A 26,798-nucleotide genomic window follows, 5' to 3' on the forward strand; every position below is an offset into this window, starting at 1 on the left:
CACACCCGTTGCTGACAGGTGTATGAAAACAAGGACACAGCCATGCAATCTCCATGGACAAACATTGGCAGTAGAATGGTCAGTACTGAAGAGCTCAGTGACTTTCAACGTGGCACCGTCATAGGATGCCACCTTTCCAACAAGTCAGTTCATCAAATTTCTGCCCTGCTAGAGCTGGCCCGGTCAACCGTAAGTGCTGTTATTGTGAAGTGGAAACGTCTAGCGTAAAAATCTTCTGTCCTCGGTTGCAACACTCACTACTGAGTTCCAAACTGCCTTTGGAAGCAACGTCAGCAGAATAACTGTTAGTCGGGAGCGTCATGAAATGGGTTTCCATGGCCGAGCAGCCGCACACAAGCCTAAGTCACCATGCGCAATGCCAAGCGTCGGCTGGAGTGGTGTAAAGCTTGCAGCCATTGGACTCTGGAGCAGTAGAAACGCGTTCTCTGGAGTGATGAATCACGCTTCACCACCTGGCAGGACTAATCTGGGTTTGGTGGATGCCAGGAGAACGCTACCTGCCCAAATGCATAGTGCCAACTGTAAAGTTTGGTGGAGGAGGAATAATGGTCTGGGGCTGTGTTTCATGGTTCTGGCTAGGCCTCTTAGTTCCAGTGAAGGGAAATGTTTATGCTACAGCATACAATGACATTCTAGACGATTCTGTGCTTCCAACTTTGTGGCAACAGTTTTGGGAAGGCCCTTTCCCGTTTCAGCATGACAATGCCCCCGTGCACATAGCGAGGTCCATACAGAAATGGTTTGTCGATATTGCTGTGGAATAACTTGACTGGCCTGAACAGAGCCCTGACTTCAACCCCATCGAACACCTTTGGGAATAATTGGAATGCCGACTTCGCATCAGTGCCCGACCTCACTAATTGCTCTTGTGCCCGAATGGAAGCAAGTCCCCACAGCAATGTTCCAACATCTAGTGGAAAGCCTTCCCAGAAGAGTGGAGCCTGTTATTGCAGAAAAGGGGGGACCAACTCCATGTTAATGCCCATGATTTTGGAATGAGATGTTCGAGGAGCATGTGTCCACATACTTTTGGCCATATAGTGAATTATATTCTACTGAAGGCTTTAGTTTGCATGTAGTCTGGCTTCAGGTTACATATGTCAGTGATGTAATACTGAAGTAGTCAAAACATGAACTGAATATTAGGCTATGGGTAAAATCTATACACTAGCGGCTACATTGGCATGCCTGTTGAGTGTGTGGAGAAGGGCGCGACTCCCTCTTTTGGCTTCGCAGTTATGCGACGCGTCACTGAATCCACTTGCTAGGGAGGAGCGCAGGGCTCAGATGCTGGGGTCCTAGGCAGGCTGCGACTCTGTGGTTGGGTTTGGACTTCTCACTAATAGAATGCCACCAGTGGAATAGAATCGGACCAACCGGTGCTATGGCGCTACAAAAATGTGACATTTTCTGACATTTTTACTACCTCAAAGAACTCAAAGAAAATCCCTGGCTGGAGCAGTCTTCAGTTTAATAGTTGATCCTGCATTTTCAGACAGAGGGATGGTGCTGTTATTGCGCGTCGGTTTTATTTTTGATGGGGAAAAAATACGCATTTAATAGATGAAACAATCTAGATAACACTAGAGCTGTTAATAAATGGAAGACAATTCACAATATGTGAGAAGAATGTCCCATTTCATCTCGTTTTCTTTTCATATTGGAAACAAACAACACTGAAAAAAACATTATGAATACCTCTTTGTTTTCCCTTGGAATCAAACTATAAAGTTTTCTTTATGGAGTTTCAAAATGACATATTCTAATTTGATGAACGAAAGCAATGATGGAATATATTTTGAAAAAGCTCTCAACGAATCTTTCCTGGACCAAATCTTATTCACAGACAACAGCACCAACTCCACCAGCTGCACGAACATCACCCTGGACCCCCAGGTCATTGCGGTCGGGGTCTTTCTATCCGTGTTCATCTTGGTGGCTATCGTCGGGAACATTTTGGTTATCCTCTCCGTGCTATGCAATAGACACTTACAGACCGTCACCAACTTCTTTATAGTCAACCTGGCTATAGCGGACTTGCTATTGAGCATTATTGTGCTGCCTTTCTCCGCGTCTTTGGAGGTGCTGGGATGCTGGGTGTTCGGCCGGGTCTTCTGCAACATCTGGGCAGCGGTGGATGTTCTCTGCTGCACCGCGTCCATCCTCAGTCTCTGTATCATCTCCATAGACAGGTACATCGGGGTCAAACACTGCCTCAAATACCCCACCATCATGACGGAGAAGAAAGCCGCTGTCATTCTGGTGGTGGTCTGGGTCTCCTCCATGGTCATCTCCATAGGACCGCTGCTGGGATGGAAGGAACCGCCACCGACCGACGAGAGCGTCTGCAGCATCACCGAAGAACCGGGCTATGCCCTCTTCTCCTCGCTCTTTTCCTTCTACCTCCCGCTTATGGTCATCCTAGTGATGTATTTCAGGGTCTACGTGGTGGCCCGGAGGACTACCAAGAGTTTAGAAGCGGGGGTCAAACGGGAGAGAAATAAGTCGATAGAAGTGGTGCTTAGGATACACTGTCGGAGCATGCTGGAGGATACTTCCAAGAGCAAAAACCACCCGTTCCGGAGTTCGCTGTCCGTGCGCTTGATGAAGTTCTCCCGGGAGAAGAAGGCTGCCAAAACCCTGGCGATTGTAGTCGGGATGTTCATCCTGTGTTGGCTACCGTTTTTCTTTGTTTTACCACTGGGTAAGTGTTGGTTTACATTATCAACATTTAAATAGCAATGTATTGGGGGTTAAAGAGGTCCATAATAGAGGCTACAGTTTAATAAAAAAAAAAGTTTTACCATGTGTAAAATATGTGTCTCTGAACCTGTAAATATGTGGGTGCGCTCCGTTGTGTAATCAGTAGGATTCGCTGTATTGATTGAGGAGTGTGCACTTCACTACTGCAAGGATGCAGCCTAGACAACGTGTCCATATTACTCAAATACGATTAAATTACTTTAAAGTTATATATTGTTCACTGTGCTTATGTTTACATATTGAAGTGCACTATTTAGAACGTGAAACGTTAAACAAAGATGTTTAAAATTGCTCCAAGTGCATAATTATATGAGAAGGTTGCGCGAAGCATGCAAACTGCCAATACAATACATTATTTTGTTATATGGAATTGTGAGGTTTTATTTGTTATTTTTGGCCCCTACTGTAAATGTAGTGAGATGACCACTATTGTCTCTAGAAGATAAACGTAGCAGACTGAGCAAATCCACAATTACGCACAATTACTCACGACATATGCTCCGTAATACTGTACTAAACCCAATCATAAATTGTGATATCCGGCATCATCACACATAACTACAAGTCCGATTTTCATATGCATATATACATGTGCAATTCGTTGATTTATTGTTTGCAGTCCATAGGCCTCCTGTAGCTCAGTTGGTAGAGCATGGCGCTTGTAACGTCAGGGTTGTGGGTTCGTTTCCCACGGAGGGCCAGTATGAAAAATGTATGCACTCACTAACTGTTAGTCGCTCTGGATAAGAGCGTCTGCTAAATGACTAAAATGTAAATGTAAAATAGACATAAAACATCCTTCAATGGCGTCCTCAGTTGTGCTTAAAGCCCTACTGTTTTGTAGCAGTATGTTGAAGAGCACAAACAAGTCTTTCCTATTTCTGTCCTGACATAAAAGTACACTCAAGAAAAACTATTTTATTCATCATAGTGATAAAGGAGTCACATTAAAATATATAATATGCCCACCAACATTAGACAACTATACAGAGAAACTAAAATTGCTTAAATAAGTAAGTCAAGTCAATGATGAGAGAATAGTCATATTAATTGATAATTGACACAGACATGGTGGTGTAGCAGGAAGATTGGCATGCCATGAACCAAGAGGTTGGGAGTTCAAATCCCAGATGAGGACATGTTGAATCATAATTACTGTATAAATGAACATGCACCATGTAATCTTGCATCAACTATATAAGTTGAAAACATTGTATGCTAAAAGCTGTGTGTAATCAGTTGCACAGCCTTTTTTTAGTTAAGATTCCCAAATAATAGTTTCTAGTTGAATGAACATATGAGTTGAGCAAACATCATTTTAAATTGACAGAATTTTTGACAAAGTTCTCAAGTTGGAGCTTAGTTTGGGCCAACTAAATGTTTTTAGTTCAGGTAACACCTGGACCGAAGAGTTGAGTAACAAAAAAAAGGCTGTGTAACCAGTTACTTAATAATAATTAGTTGAAATAACTAGATTTGTGGGTGTTTGTTTTTTTTACAGTGAATTTCTCTACAACAACAGCACAATAGAAAAAAGTAGTCGAAAGGGAGTAGAAGGTGTAAAAGCACAACACATTATACTATACAGATAATCAAACAGCAATAAAAACAATGTGCAAGAATAAGTGTAAGAACCTTTGGCTGATGGTGATTTGAGAAACAAACAGGTGACTTCCTCACGGAGCAGCATACAGTCAATACAATGCTAATGAGTAGAAAGGTGCTTTAATGGTGAAATGGGGTCGGATGTAGAGATGAGAGGCATAACAGGAGGAAATCAAATGCCACCCTAATTATGTCAAGTAATAGGTTTTATAAGGAGCATCAATGGGAAAGACTGGGGCACAGCAGAGCCATTTATGATAACATCCCACTCGGCAAAAACTGGTTGAATCAACATTGTTTCCACATCATTTCAACCCCCCAAAATTATGTGATGACATTGAATCAACATGGAAAACTGATTGGATCAACGTAAGGGCATTTCATATTTTTTTCAACCAAATTTCCACCTACATCCAACGATAAGGCCTTATTTCTCTTACAGCCTATTGGATGGCTGTCATTCATATTCCATTCACCCAGTTCAATGTAACAGCGATAGGTTTAGGCTACTACATGATACTAACATTTTCACTATACCCATCATGAGGTTTCTACAACCTAGCCTATGAATGAAAGCTAACAACGTAGGTGCACACAGGAGCAGGTTTTCATCAAGGATCTCTCGGTACTTTGCTCCGTTCATCTTTCCCTCGATCCTGACTAGTCTCCCAGTCCCTGCCGCTGAAAAACAGCATGATGCTGCCACCACCATGCTTCACCGTAGTGATGGTGCCAGGTTTCCTCCAGACGTGACGCTTGGCATTCAGGCCAAAGAGTTCAATCTTGGTTTCATCAGACCAGAGAATCTTGTTTCTCATGGTCTGAGAGTCCTTTAGGTGCCTTTTGGCAAACTCCAAGCTGGCTGTCATGTGCCTTTTACTGAGTAGGGCTTCCGTCTGGCCACTCTACCATAAAGGCCTGATTGGTGAAGTGCTGCAGAGATGGTTGTCTTTCTGGAAGGTTCTCCCATCTCCACAGAGGAACTCTGGAGCTCTGTCAGAGTGACCATCGGATTCTTGGTCACCTCCCTGAACAAGGCCCTTCTCCCCCGATTGCTCAGTTTGGCCAGGCGGCCAGCTCTAGGAAGAGTCTTGGTGGATCCAAACTTCTTCCATTTAAGAATGATGGAGACCATTGTGTTCTTGGGGACCTTCAATGCTACAGAATTTTTTTGGTACTCTTCCCCAGATCTGTGCCTCGACACAATACTGTCTCGGAGCTCTACGGACAATTCCTTCGACCTCATGGCTTGGTTTTTGCTCTGACATGCACTGTCAACTGTGCGACCTTATATAGACAGGTGTGTGTCTTTCCAAATCATGTCCAATCAATTGAATTTACCACAGGTGGACTCCAATCAAGTTGTAGAAACATCTCAAGGATGATCAATGGAAACAGGATGCACCTGAGCTCAATTATGTAAATAAGGTATTTCAGTTTAAATTTTATTATACATTTGCAAACATTTCAAAAAATCAGTTTTTGCTTTGTCATTATGGGGTATTGTGTGTAGAGGAAATGTTTTATTTAATCCATTTTAGAATAAGGCTGTAACATAACAAAATGTGGAAAAAGTCAAGGGGTCTGAATACTTTCCCGAATGCACTGTATACAAAGAAATGTCAATTGAAAAAAGGTCAAATGAAACATGTAGCTAGTTTGTAGTCTTTCCAGCTTCAGTTTGAAGTGATTGTGTTAGCTGTGTTGTTGGCTAGCTCCTCTGAATAAGTGTCCTAACAAGTGAGCATATTTTCTATGCCAGGCGAAATAGCACCTCATTAGCTCATTGTTATGGATGTATCCAAATAAATGTCACTAGAAAACAGCTTAAACAAATGCAAATGCAGCTACTTTGCTGTTATTCTGTCTGCAGAATGTAAGTGTAAGTTAGCCAAAGTTGGCTAGCTAGCAAGGAAGGGATAAGAACGTTGCCAGCCAGTATGGCAATGGAACATTTAGAATGTCCATAGACACAGAACAAAAAGACTGAACGACTAGGTCGCATCTCTGGCAACTGAACCGATAGAACGAATGACCAGCCGGCATAGGTAGCAACCCTAGATTTGTGTCAGAACTATATCTTGTGGAAGGATGAAATAGTGTGAATAAATTCTTTAAAATATAGTTTTTAAGGAAAAATGTCAATCATTTGAATATGTTGGTAACCCGTTGTATAAAAGTGATAATGCCCTCGAAGCCAGTGTTTGGACCTCGACTTCGTCTTGGGCCTAACAACACCTTTATATCCTCCAAACCCCCGCTTCTCAGGTATCATCACTTAAATTAGCGAAAGTAAAGTCATAGTCAACATAGCTAATAGAACTAACGCGTTCGTAAACCCGCTACAATCATGCAGTAACATTACAGTGTACAGTCAGTGAGCAGTTTAGAACTTACACCGTCAGGCCCCGGGGGCAATAAATTAGTAAAACCAAAAGCTTACCTTGACTTGGAAGAGTTCCAGTGTAGCCAGCTAGCTAACATAGCATCCCTCTGTTTGAGCAGGGTGTTTGAGTAGGCTAAACAAGCTAGCTGCATTTGCTAGCTAAGTAATTGCTTCTCCTTCATTTTGGAAGAGTTCAACTATTGTCTTTCTCTCTCTTGGAGTCAACTACTCTCTATATTTTAAGCACTGCAGTGCTATCTAGCTGTAGCTTATGCTTTCAGTAACAGATTCATTCTTTGATCCTTTGATTGGGTGGACAACATGTCAGTTCATGCTGCAAGAGCTCTGATAGGTTGAAGGATGTCCTCTGGAAGTTGTCATAATTACTGTGTAAGTCTATGGAAGGAGGTGAGAACCATGAGCCTCCTAGGTTTTGTATTGAAGTCTATGTACCCAGAAGAGGACGGAAGCTAGCTGTCCTCTGGCTACACTATGGTGCTACCATACAGTGCTGTTGAGGCTACTTTAGACCTTCATTGCAAAACAGTGTGTTTTAATCAATTATTTGATGACGTGAATATATTTAGTATAGTTCTATCTAAAAAGGATACGTTTTAAAATGTTTTAAAACTTTTATTTTTATGAAATTCACTGAGGAGTACGGTCCTTCCCGTCCTCCTCTGAGGAGCCTCCACTGGTACATACACACGCTCACACACACTCTATACCTCATCCTTTCTCATGCATTATTTACAGTATGTATCAGGAAATCATTCAAAAGCAGAAAGATGGCCAGCACCACTTCATTAGAAAACCAGTTCCACCCAGCGCTCACATTTTTGGCCGCAGTTCTATACTCTTAACAGAACGATAGAACAAATGTACTGTGCCCCCAAGACAGACAAAAGATTTTAGAGATGGGTAATTCTAATAGTGATATTCTGGCAAACGTTGCTTTTTGGAACAATTGGGGAGTTTAGTCACGCACCATAGAGTTTAGAGAGGGAGGCATCTTTTAGAAGATGTACTCTGCCTCTGAGAGTCAACAACAACTAACTTTGCAATAGGGCTTTCTATAATGGGAAATCCTTTTCCCACCACAGGTGTTAGGTTTAGCCAGAAAAGTGTGTTTAAAACCATTGGGGATTTCTGTGTCAATGGACCAATGTTTGTAACATTGTTGTAACATTCTTCTCATACAGCGCAAGCCACCACAGCCTCGTTGTTTTGTATAAGCCTACACATAACATACTATGCCTACTAATCAACTTGAGTTCCATAGAACTTCCTAATTTCCTCCAATCCCCCGGAATGTTATTGTGTGTACTTGGCTGTTGGTTGGCTGATAGCATCTCCTGGCTCGGCCCCAGCCAGCACGCTCTGCTACTTGTGCCAGGCTAGCTGCAGCCCCCCCAGCCCCCCAGCCCCAGCTCCCCAACCCCGATTCAAAATTACTTTAAAGTTATACATCTCTATCACTGTGCTTATGTTTACATATTCCAAGTGCACTATTTAGAAAGTGAAACAAGGAAGTTTACATTTCATCTCCACTATTAAGATAGATGGGTAATTCTAATTGCGGTATTCAGCCCGCTGACCCCAGGAACCCAGCGGTCCACTTCCCTTATGACAGCTGTAATTGAGCCAACAACACACGCCCAACAGCCAGGATGGGGGCAAGAAAAAGGATGAGGGGGAAGGGAGGAGGTAAAGATGGCACCATTCCACACGTACAATACCCCTTTCATTCTTTTGTTCTCACCCCCCCCCCCCTTCTCTCTCAAAACTTCTCTGCCTTTCCTCTTCATGTCTCTGAGTTAGCCTTTGCATGCAATGTCTTGGTAGAACAAAGTGAAAAACATGGCTTGATAACCTCTTGATAGTGCATAGAGCGAGGAAGACAACTACCAAGACAGTTCATTCAGGGCACAACATTAAATCCACGATAAGCAACCACTGAAGCCATTGTCATTATCTTAGGCTAAAGAAATGTGGCTCTTATGGTGCTCATGACTCCATTTCTGTGGCTCCAGTCCCCATGACACATCTATTTGTGTTGGAACACAAGCTTTAGCATTTGTCCGAACACACAAACGCACACGCAAACACACACATACACAAACACACTCACACACAGCCTTAAAAAGTTACCAAAATCTTTAAAATTCTAGGAATGCAGAGCAGCTCAAAAGAGATAATGTTTTACACTTATTCTACGAGCCTTATCGCTGTAGGAATGTCAGTGTTAATGTGGTGTAGAAACTGCGACAGACTGACAGCACAGAAAATTATCGAATACAGTCAGCCCAATGTTTGACTTTTCCTATAAACAAAATGTCAGTGCTGTCCATAGGTCTAATTTAAAATGGAGAAAAATAAAAATTTTAGGTCTGTGTGCTGTGTGCTGTTAAAGCCGAGAAACAAAACAAACAAGACATTTTGAGGCTGTAATGTCTCTACCTTAAGGAGATAAACTAGTCATATATAATCAAATCAAATCATATTTTATTTGCCACATGCGCCGAATACAACAGGTGTAGACATTACAGTGAAATGCTTACTTACAAGCCCTTAACCAACAATGCAAAGTAAAAAAAAAGGAAAAAAAGTGTTAGGCAAAAAAAAGAAAAGCAAATAACTAAAGAGCAGCAGTAAAATAAAATAACAGTAGGGAGGCTATATACAGTACCGGTGCAGAATCAATTTGCGGGGGAACCGGCTAGTCGAGGTAATTGAGGTAATATGTACATATGGGTAAAGTTAAAGTGACTATGCATAAATAATAAACAGAGTAGCAGCAGAGTAAAAAAGGGGGACGGGGTGGGGGTGGGGGGGCACTGCAAATTGTCCGGGTAGCCATGATTAGTTGTTCAGGGGTCTTATGGCTTGTAGCTTCTTGGGGGTAGAAGCTGTTGAGAAACCTTTTGGACCTAGACTTGGCACTCCGGTACCGCTTGCTGTGCGGTAGCAGAGAGAACAGTCTATGACTAGGGTGGCTGGAGTCTTTGACAATTTTTAGGGCTTTCCTCTGACACCGCCTGGTATAGAGGTCCTGGATGGCAGGAAGTTTGGCCCCAGTGATGTACTGGGCCGTACGCACTACCCTCTGTAGTGCCTTGCGGTCGGAGGCCGAGCAGTTGCCATACCAGGCGGTGATGCAACCAGTCAGGATGCTCTCGATGGTGCAGCTGTAGAACGTTTTGAGGATCTGAGGACCCATGCCAAATGTTTACAGTCTCCTGAGGGTGAATAGACTTTGTCGTGCCCTCTTCACGACTGTCTTGGTGTGTTTGGACCATAATAGTTCGTTGGTGATGTGTACACCAAGGAACTTGAATCTCTCAACCTGTTCCACTACAGCCCTGTCAATGAGAATGGGGGCGTGCTCAGTCCTCTTTTTTTTCCTGTAGTCCACAATCATCTCATTTGTCTTGATCACATTGAGGGAGAGCTTGTTATCCTGGCACCACACGGCTAGGTCTCTGACCTCCTCCCTATAGGCTGTCTCATCGTTGTCGTTGATCAGGCCTACCACTGTTGTGTCGTCTGCAAACGTAATGATGGTGTTGGAGTCGTGCCTGGCCATGCAGTCATGGGTGAACAGGGAGTACAGGAGGGGACTGAGCACGCACCCCTGAGCGGCCCCCGTGTTGAGGATCAGCGTGGCAGATGTGTTGTTACCTACCCTTAGCACCTGGGGCAGCCCGTCAGGAAGTCCAGGATCCAGTTGCAGAGGGAGGTGTTTAGTCCCAGGGTCCTTAGCTTAGTGATGAGCTTTGAGGGCACTATGGTGTTGAACGCTGAGCTGTAGTCAATTAATAGCATTCTCACTGTGATGAGGTGTGAAATAAGGAGTCAGGCGCAGGAGGTAAAATACCGAAGTCCAGAGTTTAATCCGTTTGCATAAATCAAACGCCCCAAGCGTCAAACAACACTGTACAAGGGAAAACATCCACCTTGTCAAATAACACAGTGAAATGTAGCTCAACCGAGCTACACGCTCTCACAACAAAACAATCATTCACAAAGACAAGGGGAACAGAGGGAACACTTATACACATACTAATTAGGGGAATGAGCACCAAGTGTGTGTGGTTGACAAGACATGACAAGTGGAGTGATGAGAATGGGATCGGCAGTAGCTAGTACTCCGGTGACGACGAACGCCGAAGCCTGCCCGAACCAGGAGGGGGGGCAGCCTCGGCGGAAGTCGTGACACTCACGTAGGTGTTCCTCTTGTCCAGGTGGGAAAGGGCAGTGTGGAGTGCAATAGAGATTGCATCATCTGTGGATCTGTTGGGGCCATATGCAAATTGGAGTGGGTCTAGGGTTTCTAGGATAATGGTGTTGATGTGAGCCATGACCAGCCTTTCAAAGCACTTCATGGCTACAGACATGAGTGCTACGGGTCGGTAGTCATTTAGGCAGGTTATCTTAGTGTCCTTGGGCACAGGGACTATGGTGGTCTGCTTGAAACATGTTGGTATTACAGACTCAGTCAGGGAGAGGTTGAAAATGTCAGTGAAGACACTTGCCAGTTGGTCAGCACATGCTCGGAGTACACGTCCTGGTAATCTGTCTGGCCCTGCGGCCTTGTGATTGTTGACCTGCTTTAAAGTCTTACTAACATCGGCTACAGAGAGCGTGATCACATAATCATCCAGAACAGCTGGTGCTCTCATGCATGCTTCAGTATTGCTTGCCTCGAAGCGAGCATAGATTGATTTAGCTCGTCTAGTAGGCTTGTGTCACTGGGCAGCTCGCGGCTGTGCTTCCCTTTGTAGTCTGTAATAGCTTTCAAGCCCTGCCACATCCGACAAGCGTCAGAGCCGGTGTAGTACGATTCAATCTTAGTCCTGTATTGACTCTTTGCCTGTTTGATGGTTCGTCGGAGGGCATAGCGGGATTTCTTATAAGCGTCCGGGTTAGTGTCCCGCTCCTTGAAAGCGGCAGCTCCAGCCTTTAGCTCAGTGCGGATGTTGCCTGTAATCCATGGTTTCTGGTTGGGGTATGTACGTACGGTCACTGTAGGGATGACGTCATCGATGCACTTATTGATGAAGCCAGTGACTGATGTGGCGTACTCCTCAATGCTATCTATATTATATGCATTGTGCAATGTGTACAGTAATGTGACAAAACCTTTGATAAAGGATACACAGGATAGCATACCACGCTCCGAGGCATCATAAACATTAGTAATACAACTCTAACCATATAGATATCCGAACTCAATACTTTTACAAACAGAACAGAAACATTGTACTTAACCTGAAACTGTAGTTACGTATCGGTTCTGATTGTTACAAAGGCATCTGATGATGGCCTCAGCACCACTATCAAAATGTTATTGAGGACATTGATGCTGTAAGGAAGGAGGCCTTTGACTCCAAGCAAAACGAGACTACTGTATGGATTCGTCCCAAATGGCACCCCATTTCCTACATAGTGCACTAATTTGACCAGAGCCACATGGGTCAAAAGTAGTACGCTATATAGGGAATAGGATGCCATTTGGGACATACCCCATGACTAATATGTTATTGTGCTTTTTTCCCATGATGCCACTGAGAATATCCCCATACCCGTGGTGGGGGGAGGGGGCAAAGGGAGCTCTGCTTTGCCAAAGGAAATAATTAGATCATGAAAAACAGGCCTGCACGATGTTATTTTTGAGGGCTTTTTTTTTCACTTCACATACTTGATAGGTTCTGAGAATTCTTTGGCCAATAGCGAGAGGGGCTTTACCATTTGTTTCTCTCATCATCTATTTGAAAGAAGACAAATTGTGATGGCTTGTCCAATTTTGCAGGTTGTGTCCACCAATAGAATACCTCTGTAAGCATAGTTTTACCCTTCCCCATTGGCTATATATATAGTGATCAATGTTGGTCTAATTTTCCATGGTTTTGCATTTTCCCCAATGTTGGTCCAATATACAACCTGTTGTAGGCCTATCAGATGCAATAATAAATATTCTTACATACATGTTTTGTACATCCAAATGGGTGTTACCCTTAGAGGATATATGTCAGTTTGCACAGAGAATGAGGCTTCTTAGCACTTCTAAGCACTTTTACAATCAACTCCTTTCTCTGTGGCACTCATCTGTTCACTCTGATTCATAATGGGCCGCTATTGCCAGAAACCAACCAAGTGAAAAGAGAATGTTGAATCAGAGTGTGTCCTACTATGTCCTCTTGTGCTTTTCTTAGCCACATCTCTATAGGACATCCAACGTCACTAGTCTGGACCAAGCATCATATAACTCACCTTTAACACACCATAAGACAGACTTAAAGGGATACTTCATCCAAATTACAAAATGGTTTCCCTACCATGTGTAAGCGGTCTATGGACATGGACTGCTGTGTTACCTTGTTCATAGACTGCTTACAGGAGTAAGAAAAACAATGACATTTTCTAATTTGGTTGAGCTATACCTGTAATGCTCTTTTGAAAATGCATACCCTATAAAGGCTTACAGTAAGTGTAAGTAAAAACAGGAAGTTAGTATTCAAAGTAAGTATCATATGGCCCAGCCAGATCCATCGGCCAGACCTGTACGTGACTCACTCTGAGTGAGTGGCGCCTGTCAAAGCTTGCACAACACTCACACAACACTCATTACACTGTTGCACAGTCCATTGTAGCCCTCTCAACTGAAGGTTTCAGTTACAAAGCATAGATTCATAGAACAATGACCTTTACTTTGAGTGTCCTCTTCAATGAAGTAATCCTCTCCCCCAACACTACACCGCAGTTGATTGACAGGTAGCTCATTTGCATATTAGAAATGGCTGACATACAGAATATTTTCCGGTAACACTTAACTTAAAACCTGCCGTTATAATGCTTTATAACTTTTTGTAAGCATGTATGAGCCATTATAAGTCTTACAATGCATTATAACTGTATCATAATGCATTATATCTGCTGGTTCTAAGTATTACAGTGTTTCTCCTGGAAGTGGGAATATTACCACTGAGACATCACCAGCTCCTCACATACTTAAAAGTTTAAAAACCTGCATTTTTCAAAGCATTCAATTTGTTGCTTGAGTTTATGTATACAGTGCCTTCAGAAAGTATTCACACCTATTGACTTTTTCCACATTCTGTTGTGTTACAGCCTGAATTTAAAATGGATAAAATTAGGATTTTTTGTCACTGGCCTACACACAATACCCCATAATATCCGAGTGGAATTATGTTTTTAGAAATGTCTTGAGTCAATAAGTATTCAACCCCTTTGTTATGGCAAGCTTAAATATGTTCAGGAGTAAACATTTGCTTAACAAGTCACATAAGTTGCATGGACTCACTCTGTGTGCAATAATAGTGTTCAACATAATCTTTGAATGACTAACTCATCTCTGTACCTCACACATACAATTAGTTGTAAGGTCCGTCAGTTGAGTAGTGAATTTCAAACACAGATTCAACCACAAAGATGATCCACTGCCAAGCAAAGAAAGGCACCTATTGGTAGATGGGTAAAAAAGAAAAAGCAGACATTGAATATAATCCCTTTGAGCATGGTGAAGTTATTAATTACACTTTGGATGGTGTATCAATACACCCAGTCACTACAAAGATACAGGCGTCCTTCCTAACTCAGTTGCCGGAGAGGAAGGAAACCGCTCAGGGATTTCACCGTGACTTTAAAACAGTTACAGTTTAAAGGCTATGATAGGAGAAAACGGAGGATGGATCAACAACATTGTAGTTACTCCACAATACTAACCTAAATGACAGATTGAAAAGAAGGAAGTCTGTACAGAATAAAAGTATTCCAAAACATGCATCCTGTTTGCAATAAGGCACTAAAGTAAATTCAAATTCACCTTTCAGGAGGGCCATAACCTAAAACACAAGGCCAAATATACACTGGAGTTGCTTACCAAGATGACATTGAATGTTCCTGAGTGGCCTAGTTACAGTTTTGACTTAAATCTGCTTGAAAATCGATGGCAAGGCTTGAAAATGGCTGTCTAGCAATGATCAACAACCAACTTGACAGAGCTTGAAGAATTTTAATCCAGGTGTGCAAAGCTCTTAGTAATTTACCCAGAAAGACTCACAGCTGTAATTGCTGCCAATGGTGATTCTAACATGTATTGACTCAGGGGTGTGAATACTTATGTAAATTAGATATTTCTGTATTTAATTTTCAATAAATTTGCAAACATTTCTAAAAACATATTTTCCCTTTGTCATTATGGGGTACTGTATGTAGATGGGCGAGAAAAAGTAATATTTAATCCATTTTGAATTCAGACTGTAAGACAACAAAATGTGCAATAAGTATGACTACTTTCTGAAGGTACTGTAAGGCTGGGACTCTGGGGACTCTGTTAAACTGTCACAACTGAACTTTTCAAAACCATATCCTCACAAAAGACTAAAACAAAACATCTTCTTGACAGAGAAGCTCCACATTAAAGAGACTCTGTAATCTCCTAAAAGCAGCTAAAGTACAATAAAGTAGTTATTCATCTCCCGCTGCTGATGTGGTCATGGCAACAGCAGCGATGTGTCAAGGCAGCAAGCCAAATCAATCCAGGCACTTCCTAAGTAGCATATGACTCGTGTCTATAATCGGAAGTCATCGCTCAAAGTTGATGTCTTTTTGCCAATTAGAATCAATACACAACTACTTTTTCAATGATGCCTTGTGTCTGATAGTTCATTTTAATACTGTGTTGTTGTGTTGAACCAGTCAGCAGTGAAGCCTTTGGGAAGAACAGGACCAAAGGGACATAAATCTCTCCTTCTGGCAGATGTAAATTGGCGTGACTCATTCTTGAAACACGATTCCTAGCTCCACACCAGATGAAAGCCAATCTCAAACTGGGCAGATGAGGGCAGACTAGGGGAAGGAGGGTACAGAGTTGTTTAAATGTCACATACCCCATGCGGCAAAGTTAAAAGTGTGTGTATGTGAGTGTGAATAATGCATCTGTGTGTACCGTATGCACAACAGACCTGGGTTTGAAATCCTTACAAATACTTGAACGTTCACTTGAGTCTGCCTGGAGTGCCAGACGGCTCACACTTTAGGGACTATTTCATTGGTTCCATTGCGCCAGGCAAGCTCAATCACAGCAAACTGATTTTAAAGATTTTTAACAGTCTTTGAACTATCGTCTATTTCCCAAAAAGTGGCAGAAAATGGGATGTACTGTATACAACACACTGGTAGTTCTATCTTTGTTTCATCATCAGCCTTCCACATAAAGTACAAAACACTAATAATGATGAAAAACACAGCAAGCCTCAAACAATAAACCACCAGTTAGTTTCACTCTGTCTACATCACCCACCTAATGATACTGAGGCTTCCTGTGGGGCCCCTATTGGGCCCTTTCTAACAACAGTACAGTAGTAGCCTAATGGGCCCCATACATCCAACAACAGTACAGTAGTCTATAATGGTGTCATCAGTCATACCCCACACAGGGGGTCACAGGGGGTTGTCTGGTTCTTTAAATGGATAGTTATGTATTTATGTATACAGTAATCCTCCAAACATCCTGCTTGGTGGTGATGGGTTCCTCAGAGCAACACTAGCACACCAATTACCCATTACACACAAGCACAAGCAGACACACCAATTACCCATTGTACACGCACAAGCATGCACACACACACCCATCTTGTCCAAAGGAACACGCTTTCATCTCAGAGACCTGATTGCCCCCAAATTATCGGCATACTGGCCAAGAGAGGGGGCCTGTTGTGACCCTATGTCAGGTTGTTAAAGCTCCCTTCCCCTACTGCGCCCCCTCCCTTTCTCTCTATTTGCAAGTGTCCCTCTCTTTCGCTTTTTATAGCTTTCATACTGATATAGTGCCTGTGAAGCCGGTGCAACGTTGGCAATTGCTCACTGGCGTCTGAGGGTGAGAAGGGGATGACAACTGTGTGTGTGTTTTCTTCACAAGGATAGTAAAACAAGGAAAATGTGGATAAGTGGGGACATTTCACCTGTCCCCACAAGGAAAAATGCTATTTTAGGCTAGATTTAGGGTTAGGGTTACAATTAAGGTTAGGGTCAGGGGTAAAAGAAAGGCAGTACGGTCCAGTACGGCGTCCCGGCAAAATAAATAGTGTATGTACGCCGTACAGGTAAAACACAAGCCTATCACAATAATTAAATCAAAATGTCAAGGAAACTGTAGGCTATTACACCACTTTTTATCATGTAAGCGGCATGAAAAATTTACGAATGTACATGGAAACGTGTGGTATAGCCTACGCTCCAAAATGAGTTGTGGTTCGACAAGAACACGTACATTTCACCAAGGCAGAGACAAGCGGCCGACACCGAGGTGTGCGCGGACAGCAGTGGACGCATAAATTCTGGCCTAATGACAATTGCCAAATGTCATTACACTCTTTGGTGTTTTGTGTAACAGATGTCTCTTTCCATTCACCACTGTTTGGAGGCTGGAAATATGTTGCGAGTGGATGAACGTACGTGGGTAGCCTAGTAAAGGATCCCTTTGAAGTGATTGTTTGACAATCAGATGAAAACATGACTGGTTGTGTTAATGCCACAATAAAAGGTAATACATTTTGACTAGGCCCACAGAGATCCTATTGAATTAATAGGGATTCTATATGTAATTCAATGATTAGGAGCATAAAAAAAACATGCAAGTGTGTGCACATATAGGAGGTCCCATTCCGGGAAGAAACAAATCCTACTTTCACCCCTGGTTAGGGTAGAATTAGGGTTAGGGGTTAGGTTTAGGGTTAGGAGTTAAGGTTAGGGTTAAAGGACATTTTCAACAATTTTCAACTTCATATTCATAATCTCCAGCACCACCACAACATCAACATACGTGAAAATGGTGCGTTTCTATGTTTGTAGTAAAAACAATGTGTTTCCAATGACATCAGTGTGCATTATGTGATTTTAACCAATTATGAGTAGGCATTGCCTACTAATTAATTGCCTACTAATTGTCTACGAATTGGTTGATGATGTCATTGGAAACACTTCCATCTTTTTTAGTACAAAACATAGAAACGTGCCAATTTCACATATGTTGATGGTGGGGTGGTGCTTGAGAGTATGAATATGAAGTTGAAAATTGTGACATTTCCCTTTAAGGTTAAGGCTAGGTTAAGCATTAGGGTTAGGTTTAGGGTTAGGGGTTAGGGAAAATTGGATTTTGAATGGGAATCAATTGTTTGGACCCCACAAGGATAGTAAAACAAACGTGTGTGTGTGCGTGTGTGCCATGTCAGCTCCAATCTAAACTAAACTGCCCCCAAGTCCCTAAGGAGAGGGGTCAGGCCAGGGCAAGGAGAGATGAGGGAAAGGAGGGCCAGTCAGATGAGATGAGATTAGGGACGTGGGGGCTGTACCTAGCATTCCTCTCCACTGAAGCATCAAATATGCACAGGGCAACATCGGCACTGATTGGACATCTGGTATATAAAAATAGTTGTCTGTTAAAGATGACAGACAATGGTGTTATTTTGTGTGTTTTTTCACATAGATTTTTGTAACTTATTTGTACAAAATGTTTCTGCTACCGTCTCTTATGACCGAAAATAACTTCTGGATATCCGAACAGCGATTACTCAACTCGAACTGGACGAAGATTTTTCTTTAATGAGTCTGTCGCGAAGGATTTACTGCTGCTCCCGGACCAGGTCCAAATCCCTGTCATTCGCATGAAGAGGAAACGGAGATACAGAGGCCGCTGACCCGGGTGCCTTGTGAGAATTTGGCGGCGAGTGAGTAACCCGCCACTGCCATCCGTCCTATTGGCCAATGTGCAATCACTGGAGAATAAACTGGATAAGCTCCGTTCAAGACTATCCTACCAACGGGACATAAAAAACTGTAATATCTTATGTTTCACCGAGTCGTGGCTGAACGACGACATGGATAATATACATTTGGCTGGGATTTCTGTGCATCGGCAAGACAGCTACTTATGGAAAGACAGCTGGTGTGCGATCATTAATATTAAGGATGTCTCAAGGTTTTGCTCGCCTGAGGTAGAGTACCTCATGATAAGCTATAGACCACACTACCTACCAAGAGAGTTTGCATCTATATTTTTTGTAGCTGTCTATTTACCACCACAAACCGGTGCTGGCACTAAAACCGCACTCAACGAGCTGTGTAACGCCAAAAGCAAACAAGAAAATGCCTCCTAGTAGCCGGGGACTTTAATGCAGGAAAACTTTAATCAGTTTTACCTCATTTCTACCAGCACGTTACATGTGCAACCAGAGAAAAAAAACTCTAGACCACCTTTACTCAACACACAGAGATGCGTACAAAGCTCTCCCTCGCCCTCCATTTGGCTAAATTGACCAGAGTTCCATCCTCCTGATTCCTGCTTACAAGCAAAAACTAAAGCAAGAAGTACCAGTGACTCGCTCAATACGGAAGTGGTCAGATGACGCGGATGCTACAGGACTGTTTTGCTAGCACATACTGGAATATGTTCCGGGATTTATCCGATGGCATTGAGGAGTATACCACATCAGTCACCGGCTTCATCAATAAGTGCATAGATGACGTCGTCCCCACAGTGACCATACGTACATATACCAACCAGAAGCCATGGATTACAGGCAACATCAGCACTGAGCTAAAGGCTAGAGCTGCCATTTTCAAGGAGCAGGACACTAATCCGGATGCTTATAAGAAATCCTGCTATGCCCTCAGACGAACCATCAAACAGGCAAAGCATCAATACAGGACTAAGATTGAATCCTACTACACCGGCTCTGACGCTTGTCGGACGGTGTAGCGGGTGATTTAGGACGGAGTCAGGCGCAGGAGAGTAAATAACGTAATAAATGGTTTATTTGATAAAAGCGTTACCGAGCTATAATATCCTCTACAATAAACAATCACACACAAAGACAAGGGGGCAGAGGGAACACTTATACAGGTACTGATGAGGGGATATGAACCAGGTGTGTGTAATAAACAAGACAAAACAAATGGAATGATGAGAAGAGGAGCGGCAGTGGCTAGAAGGCCGGTGACGACGAACGCCGAAGCCTGCCCGAACAAGGAGAGGAGGCAGCTTCAGAGGAAGTCGTGACAGACGTGGCAGGGCTTGCAAACTGTTACGGATTACAAAGAGAAACCCAGCCACGAGCTGCCCATTGACGTGAGCCTACCAGACAAGCTAAATGCCTTCTATGCTCGCTTCGAGGCAAGCAACACTGAAGCATGCATGAGAGCACCAGCTGTTCCAGACGACTGTGTGATCACGCTCTCCGTAGCCGATGTAAGTAAGACCTTTAACCAGGTCAACATTCACATGGCTGCTGGGCCAGACTGATTACCCCAGGTGGTAAGGGTAGGCAACAACACATCTGCCACGCTGATCCTCAACACGTGGGCTCCTCAGGGGTGCGTGCTTAGTCTCCTCCTGTACACCCTGTTCACCAACGACTGCGTGGTCAAGAACGACTCCAACACCATCATTAAGTTTGCCGATGACACAACGGTGGTAGGCCTGATCACCGACAATGATGAGACAGGAGGTCAGAGACCTGGCAGTGTGGTGCCAGGACAACAACCTCTCCCTCAACGTGAGCAAGACAAAGGAGCTGAACATGGACTACAGGAAAAGGAAGGCCGAGCACGCCCCCTTTCTCATCAATGGGGCTGTAGTGGAGCGGGTCAGGAGCTTCAAGTTCCTTGGTACCCACATCACCAACAAACTATCATGGTCCAAACACACCAAGACAGTCGTAAAGAGGGCACGACAACGCCTATTACCCCTAAGGAGACTGAAAAGATTTGCCATGGGTCCCCAGATCCTCAAAAAGTTATACAGCTGCACCATCCAGAGCATCCTGACTAGTTGCATTAACGCCTGTAATGGCAACTGCTGGCATCCGACCAGAAGGCGCTACAGAGGGTAGTGCATAGGGCCCAGTACATCACTGGGGCCAAGCTTCCTGCCACCCAGGACCTCTATGCCAGGTTGTGTCAGAGGAAGGCCCAAAAAATTGCCAAAGACTCCAGCCATCCTAGTCATAGACTGTTCTCTCTGCTACCGCACGGCAAGCGGTACTGGAGCGCCAAGTCTAGGTCCAAAAGGCTCCTTAACAGCTTCTACCCCCAAGCCATAAGACTGCTGAACAATTAATAAAATGGCTACCCGGACTATTTGCATTGACCCCCTTTATTTACACTGCTGCTACTCTGTGTTTATTATCTATGCATAGTCACTTTACCCCTACCTACATGTACATATTACCTCAATGACCTCGACTAACCTGTATCCCTGCACATTGACTCATTACTGGTACCCCCTGTATATAGCCTCGTTATTGTTATTTTATTGTGTAACTTTTTTTATCCGTCCGATTGGCCAACTTTATTTTTATTTAGTAAATATTTTCTTAACTCTTATTTTCTTAAAACTGCATTGTTGGTTAAGGGCTTTTAAGTAAGCATTTCACAGTAAGGTCTACACTTGTTTTATTCGGCGCATGTGACAAATACAATTTGATTTGATATGATTTGATTCTTCACGACTGTGTTGGTGTAAGTGGACCATGATAATTCCTTAGTGATGTGGACACGAGGAACTTGAAGCTCTCGACCCGCTCCACTACAGCCCTGTCAATGTGAATGGGGGCGTGCTCAGCCCTCCGTTTCCTGTGGTCCATGATCAGTTCCTTTGTCTTGCTGACTTTGAGGGAGATGTTGTTGTCCTGGCAGCACACTACCAGGTCACTGACCTCCTCCATATAGGCTGTCTCATCACCTTCGGTGATCAGGCCAACCACCATTGTGTCGTCAGCAAACTTAATGATGGTGTTGGAGTCGTGCGCGGCCACACAGTCGTTGGTGAACAGGGAGTACAGGGGGGCTCTGCACGCACCCCTGAGGCGACTCTGTTTTTAGGGTCAGCGTGGTGGATGTGCTGTTGCTCACCCTCACCACTTGGGAGTGGCCCGTCAGGAAGTCCAGGATCCAGTTGCAGAGGTTGTTCAGTCCCAGTGTCCTAAGCTTAGCGATGAGTTTGGAGGGAAATACGCTGAGCTATAGTCAATGAACAACATTCTCACGTAGGTGTTCCTCTTGTCCAGGTAGGTGAGGGCAGTGTAGAGTGCAATAGAGATTGAGTCATCTGTGGATCTGTTGGGGCGCTATGTGAATTGGAGTGGGTCCAGGGTGTCTGGGGTGATGTTGTTGATGTGAGCCATGGCCAGGCTTTCAAAGTATTTCATGGCTACAGATGTGAGTGCTACGGGGCTTTAGTCATTTAGACAGTTTTCCTTGGCGTTCTTGGGCACAGGGACTATGTTGGTCTGCTTGAAACATGTAGGTATTACAGACTGGGTCAGGGAGAGGTTGAAAATGTCAGTGAAGACACTTGCCAGCTGGTCAGCACATGCTCTGAGCATGCGTCCTGGTAATCCGTCTGGCCCTGTGGCCTTGTGAATGTTAACCTGTTTAAAGGTCTTACTCACATCGGCTACAGAGAGCGAGATCACACAGTCGTCCGGAACAGCTGGTGCTCTCAGGTACGGTTCACTGTTGCTTGTCTCGACGCGAGCATAGAAGGAATTTAGCTTGTCTGGTAGGCTCGCGTCACCGAGCAGCTCGCGGCTGAGTTTCCCTTTGTAATCCGTGATAGTTTGCAAGCCCTGCCACGTCTGACAAGCATCAGAGCCGGCGTAGTAGGATTCGATTTTTGACGGTTTGACTGTTTGACTGTTTGATGGCTTGTCGGAGGTTGTAGTGGGATTTCTTATAAGCATACGGATTAGTGTCCCGCTACTTTAAAGTGGCAGCTCTAGCCTTTAGCTCAGTGTGGATGTTGCTTGTAATCCATGGCTTCTGCCTGGGATATGTACATGGGGGACGATGTCGTCGATGCACTTACTAATGAAGCCAGTGACTTATGTGGTAAACTCCTCAATGTTATCAGATGAATCCCGGAACATATTCCAGTATGTGCTAGTGAAACAGTCTTCTAGCTTAACATCCACTTCATCAGACCACTTCCGTATTGAGTGCGTGTGTCACTAGTACTTCCTGTTTGTAAGCAGGAATCAGGAGGATAGAGTTATGGTCGGATTTGCCAAATGGAGGACGAGGGAGAGCTTTGTATGCGTTTATGTGTGTAGAATAAAGGTAATCTAGAGTTTTTCCCCTCTAGTTGCACAGAGGACATGCTGGAAAAAATTAGGTAAGACAGTTTTTCAGATTCCCTGCATTAAAATCACTGGCCACTGGGGGCGCCGCCTCTGGATGTGCATTTTCCTGTTTGTTTATGGCCCTATGCAGCTCGTTGAGTGCAGTCTTAGTGCCAGCATCAGTTTGTGGTGGTAAATAGACAGCTACGAAAAATATAGATGAAAACTCTCTAGGTAAATAGTATGGTCTGAAGCTTATCATGAGGTATTCTAACTCAGGTGAGCAAAACTTAGAGACTTCCTTAATATTAGAGATCGCGCACAAAGAAACATACACCTCTCCCCTTAACTGTACCCGAAGAAGCTGCCATTCGGTCTTGGCGATGCATAGAAAAAACAGCTAGATGTATCAAATTTGAGGCCAATTCTTGTCTTACACCCAATAAGTACAAGTTTAAAAATGAAGAGAGATTAAAATGTCTAGCACACAAGTTATCTTAGAGATGATCACACATCCTAACACCTCTCTCCTCTGTCCTCTGTCCCCTCCCAGGCTCCTTCTTCCCGGCACTGAAGCCATCTGACATGGTCTTTAAGGTCATCTTCTGGCTGGGCTACTTCAACAGCTGCATTAACCCCATCATCTACCCGTGCTCCAGCAAAGAGTTCCAGCGCGCCTTCACCCGCCTCCTCCGCTGCCAGTGCCACCGCCGCCGCCGGGTCCTGCGGCGCTTCTACGACCAGCGCTGGCGCACGGCCATCAAGGGCCACCACCACCAGGGCATAGGTGGCAGGGAAATGGGTACTATGGGTATTGGCAATGCCAGGGTGACAGACTACCGGCCGGAGTACGGCATCAACCACGAGTTGTGTGGGAGCTCGCACTACTACAAGGGTACTAAAGGGCGTTCGCTGAGTTTTAAAGGGTGGAGCCTGTTCCCGCCGCTACAGAAGTCATCGTTCCAGCTCAAGGCGAAGATGAACAATCTGTCCAATAAGATTAAGGGAGGTCCGGGCGGGAAGGGAGGCGTCACGGCCCCCACCCTGGCGAGGACTGAGATCGACACAGTTTCCATGGGGATTTACAACAATGTCGCCGAGCAGAGCTGCTATCAGATCTATGACCTCACAGAGTGCTACGGCCTGAAGGAGACGGACATCTAGATTCTAGACGGACAGACAAAGGGAGTGGCTAATATGGATGGCTACTTTCATTCAATTGCTTAACCTTCTTCAATGACATTTACAGTGACGCTGCAAGTGTTAGCGCTTGATGGTTGCCATTGGGGTATCAGCATGGGGAATGACCAATATAATTCCGCCTTAAAGCACCTAGATGGAGTTTGCCGTTACAAAGCAGAAAGTGGTCAAAGTAAAAGGATGCAATGCGGAAATTCCGCAAATGTAAGATTGGAACTCATAGGACCATTTGACCAGCAAACAAACAGGACTGAAGGAACATTTGTCTGCAGAGAGTTGTTTGGACATCGATCAAAAGATTGAGTTAATTTTGTCTGGTAATGGCCCACTTTGATCCAAGCACAAATTGCTCCAAAATATGATATCAAACCTTAATGATTGTATCGTGTTTGTTTCATTTTGTTGGATGGAGATTGAAGTGAAGTGCAATGGAGTGTTATTTCTTTGAGCTGCATTAAAAAAGCAAACGCAGAACAATAAGTGGGTATGGAAAAGGCACTTTATGGACAGGTGGCAAGATATCAAACTGACTTCTCAATGATAGGCTGGGATCATCAGCAGCTGGTCACTGTGTCCTTTGAGCATTCTCACTCTCAACCCCTACAACCAGCAGCAACATAGAGACACTATGTCACCACTCATAACCTCCATTTTACCATAACCTACAGACAAACACCCCTTTTCTAGGATATCAGACCATCCAGCTCAACTTAACACAATGCAGCTGGGCACAGACGTGTGTTGTCTTAACAGAGCAAACACATATCACAAAGTGAAAGCCACTGACTTGAATGACGAAACCATTGCACAGGACAATTTCGGGATAATATGGGTAAACATAGGGTAATGTGTGGTTAATAATAATTGCATCTGATTATTTTGCTAAGTGATTGAGTGAAGTGAACTGTGATGAACTGACATTAGCAGACCTCTGTAAAATTGCATTATAAGAGTGATGGGTCACGTTCAGACTGGATATGAGGGAAACAATGTATGGACCAGTTGAATAAGTATCTTGGTGTATTTACCTTAACTGCAATCAGAGCCAGAGAGACAAGAGGTCATTTATATTTTGAAAGGACAAGGATTGCCAGAATCAAAGCCTTGAACCCAGTGATTATGGTATTTGTCTGTTCTTTGCATTGCCAAAAATACACTTTGGTTTTGTTTGTATTTGCTGATGGTTCAATGACGTCTGTCAATGTTCAAGCAAAATAAAATGGGAAACAAATACCACTTATTTTTTACTTTACATCAGCCCTGGGGGGCCATGGTCGGTGCAGGCTTTTGTTCCAGCCTAGTTAGGGAAATCTAGGCTAGGCTGGAACGATTCAACTGAGGAACTAGCGAAACCTTAACTGACTGTACCAGGTACATTGTACGGTGGCTAGGTTTGGACAAAATACCCACACAAACTACACCCCACATATGCATTGTAACTACATATTGTATTGTACCTGTCATTCCCAGCAGGTGTCACTATTGGCAGCTGCTATTTACCATTTACTGCAATGCCCTACCAGCTGCAATCCCTCACAATCACAATTCACTTCAAATGTCCATGATCAGATCAAAGATGACTTCTCTGACACCATTTGAGTAATAGTAGCACTACAAGAGTAGTATCACTACCTCAGATGAGGGCATAAAAGATGGTTCCTTGTCTCTGTGTGTTATACACTGAGTGTACAGAACATTAAGAACACCTTCCTAATATTGAGTTGGTTGTCTAGGTTTTAATTGAAAGGAAAAACCAAAAACCTGCAGACACTTGGACTTCCATAGAATGAGTTTGACAGCCCTGATCTACACTGATTGAAGTGGATTTAATAAGTGACATCAATAAGGGATCATACCTTTCACCTGTATTCACCTGGTCAGTCTACATCATGGAAAGAGGAGGTGTTCATAATGTTTTGTACACTCAGTGTATATCCCCCCATAACTATTGAGACAAAGGAAAGCACTAGACATAAATCATAGTCCTCTGTGTCCCAAACGGCACCCTATTCCTTATATAGTGCACTACTTTTGACCAGAGCCCTATGGGGCTTAATGGGGGATAGGGTGCCATTTGGGACGCTACCTTAAGTATTGTATGAGTCAGCCGCGGTGTGAGGGGCCCAGCCAAAATCTCTGCCGAGCTGACAATAACAAAATGGCCATACAAGCAATTACTCCAGACAGAGACTTCAGCTAAGAGGACTGAGAGAGGGAGAAAGAGAGACACAGAGAGAGAGAAGCGAGTGAGAGAGAGTTTCAAGTTTCATTGTCATGTGCACAAGTACAGTGAAATGCCTTTCTTGCTTTCCCAACAATGAAGTAATCAATATCAGTAGTACTATATAAAAAAAGTAAAGCAGAACAAAAAAGAACACAAGAAAGTGAGCAATATAAAGGGTCAGTTCCAGGGTCAGTGCCAATACCATATTTATAATGTGCAGGAATACTGGTAGGGGTAGATAAGTATAAGGGTAAGGTATGACTAGTCATGAGGATATATGATCAACAGAGTAGCAGCAGAATACAGTATATGATGATTGTATGTGTGTGTGTGTGTGTGTGTGTAGAGTCAGTATGAATGTGTGGTGTGTTTTGTGTGTGAGAGCAAATGAAGTGTGTGTGTGTGTGTGTGTGTGTGTGTGTGTGTGTGTGTGTGTGTGTGTGTGTGTGTGTGTGTG

The 26,798-nt window shown here is 43.7% G+C and overlaps 1 protein-coding gene across 1 annotated transcript; it reads left to right on the forward strand.

The window, feature by feature from the left end:
• Positions 1–1,346: 1,346 nt before the first annotated feature.
• adra1d (adrenoceptor alpha 1D) lies at positions 1,347–25,336 on the forward strand. The gene is made up of 2 exons (XM_084155735.1): positions 1,347–2,725; positions 23,471–25,336. The coding sequence occupies exons 1-2, from the start codon at positions 1,774–1,776 to the stop codon at positions 24,079–24,081; spliced, it is 1,563 nt and encodes a 520-aa protein (XP_084011861.1). The 5' UTR covers positions 1,347–1,773; the 3' UTR covers positions 24,082–25,336.
• Positions 25,337–26,798: the final 1,462 nt, after the last annotated feature.

This window comes from Coregonus lavaretus, assembly GCF_964263955.1.
Source record: "Coregonus lavaretus genome assembly, chromosome: 38".
NCBI classification, from domain to species: Eukaryota; Metazoa; Chordata; class Actinopteri; order Salmoniformes; family Salmonidae; genus Coregonus; species Coregonus lavaretus.

What these genes read in the sequence shown, in the direction of transcription:
- adra1d (XM_084155735.1), top strand. Translation starts at nt 1,774, where the DNA reads ATGACATATTCTAATTTGATGAACGAAAGCAATGATGGAATATATTTT. An exon ending in TTTCTTTGTTTTACCACTGG is followed by an intron (nt 2,726 to 23,470) that starts GTAAGTGTTGGT and finishes GTCCCCTCCCAG; the next exon opens with GCTCCTTCTTCCCGGCACTG.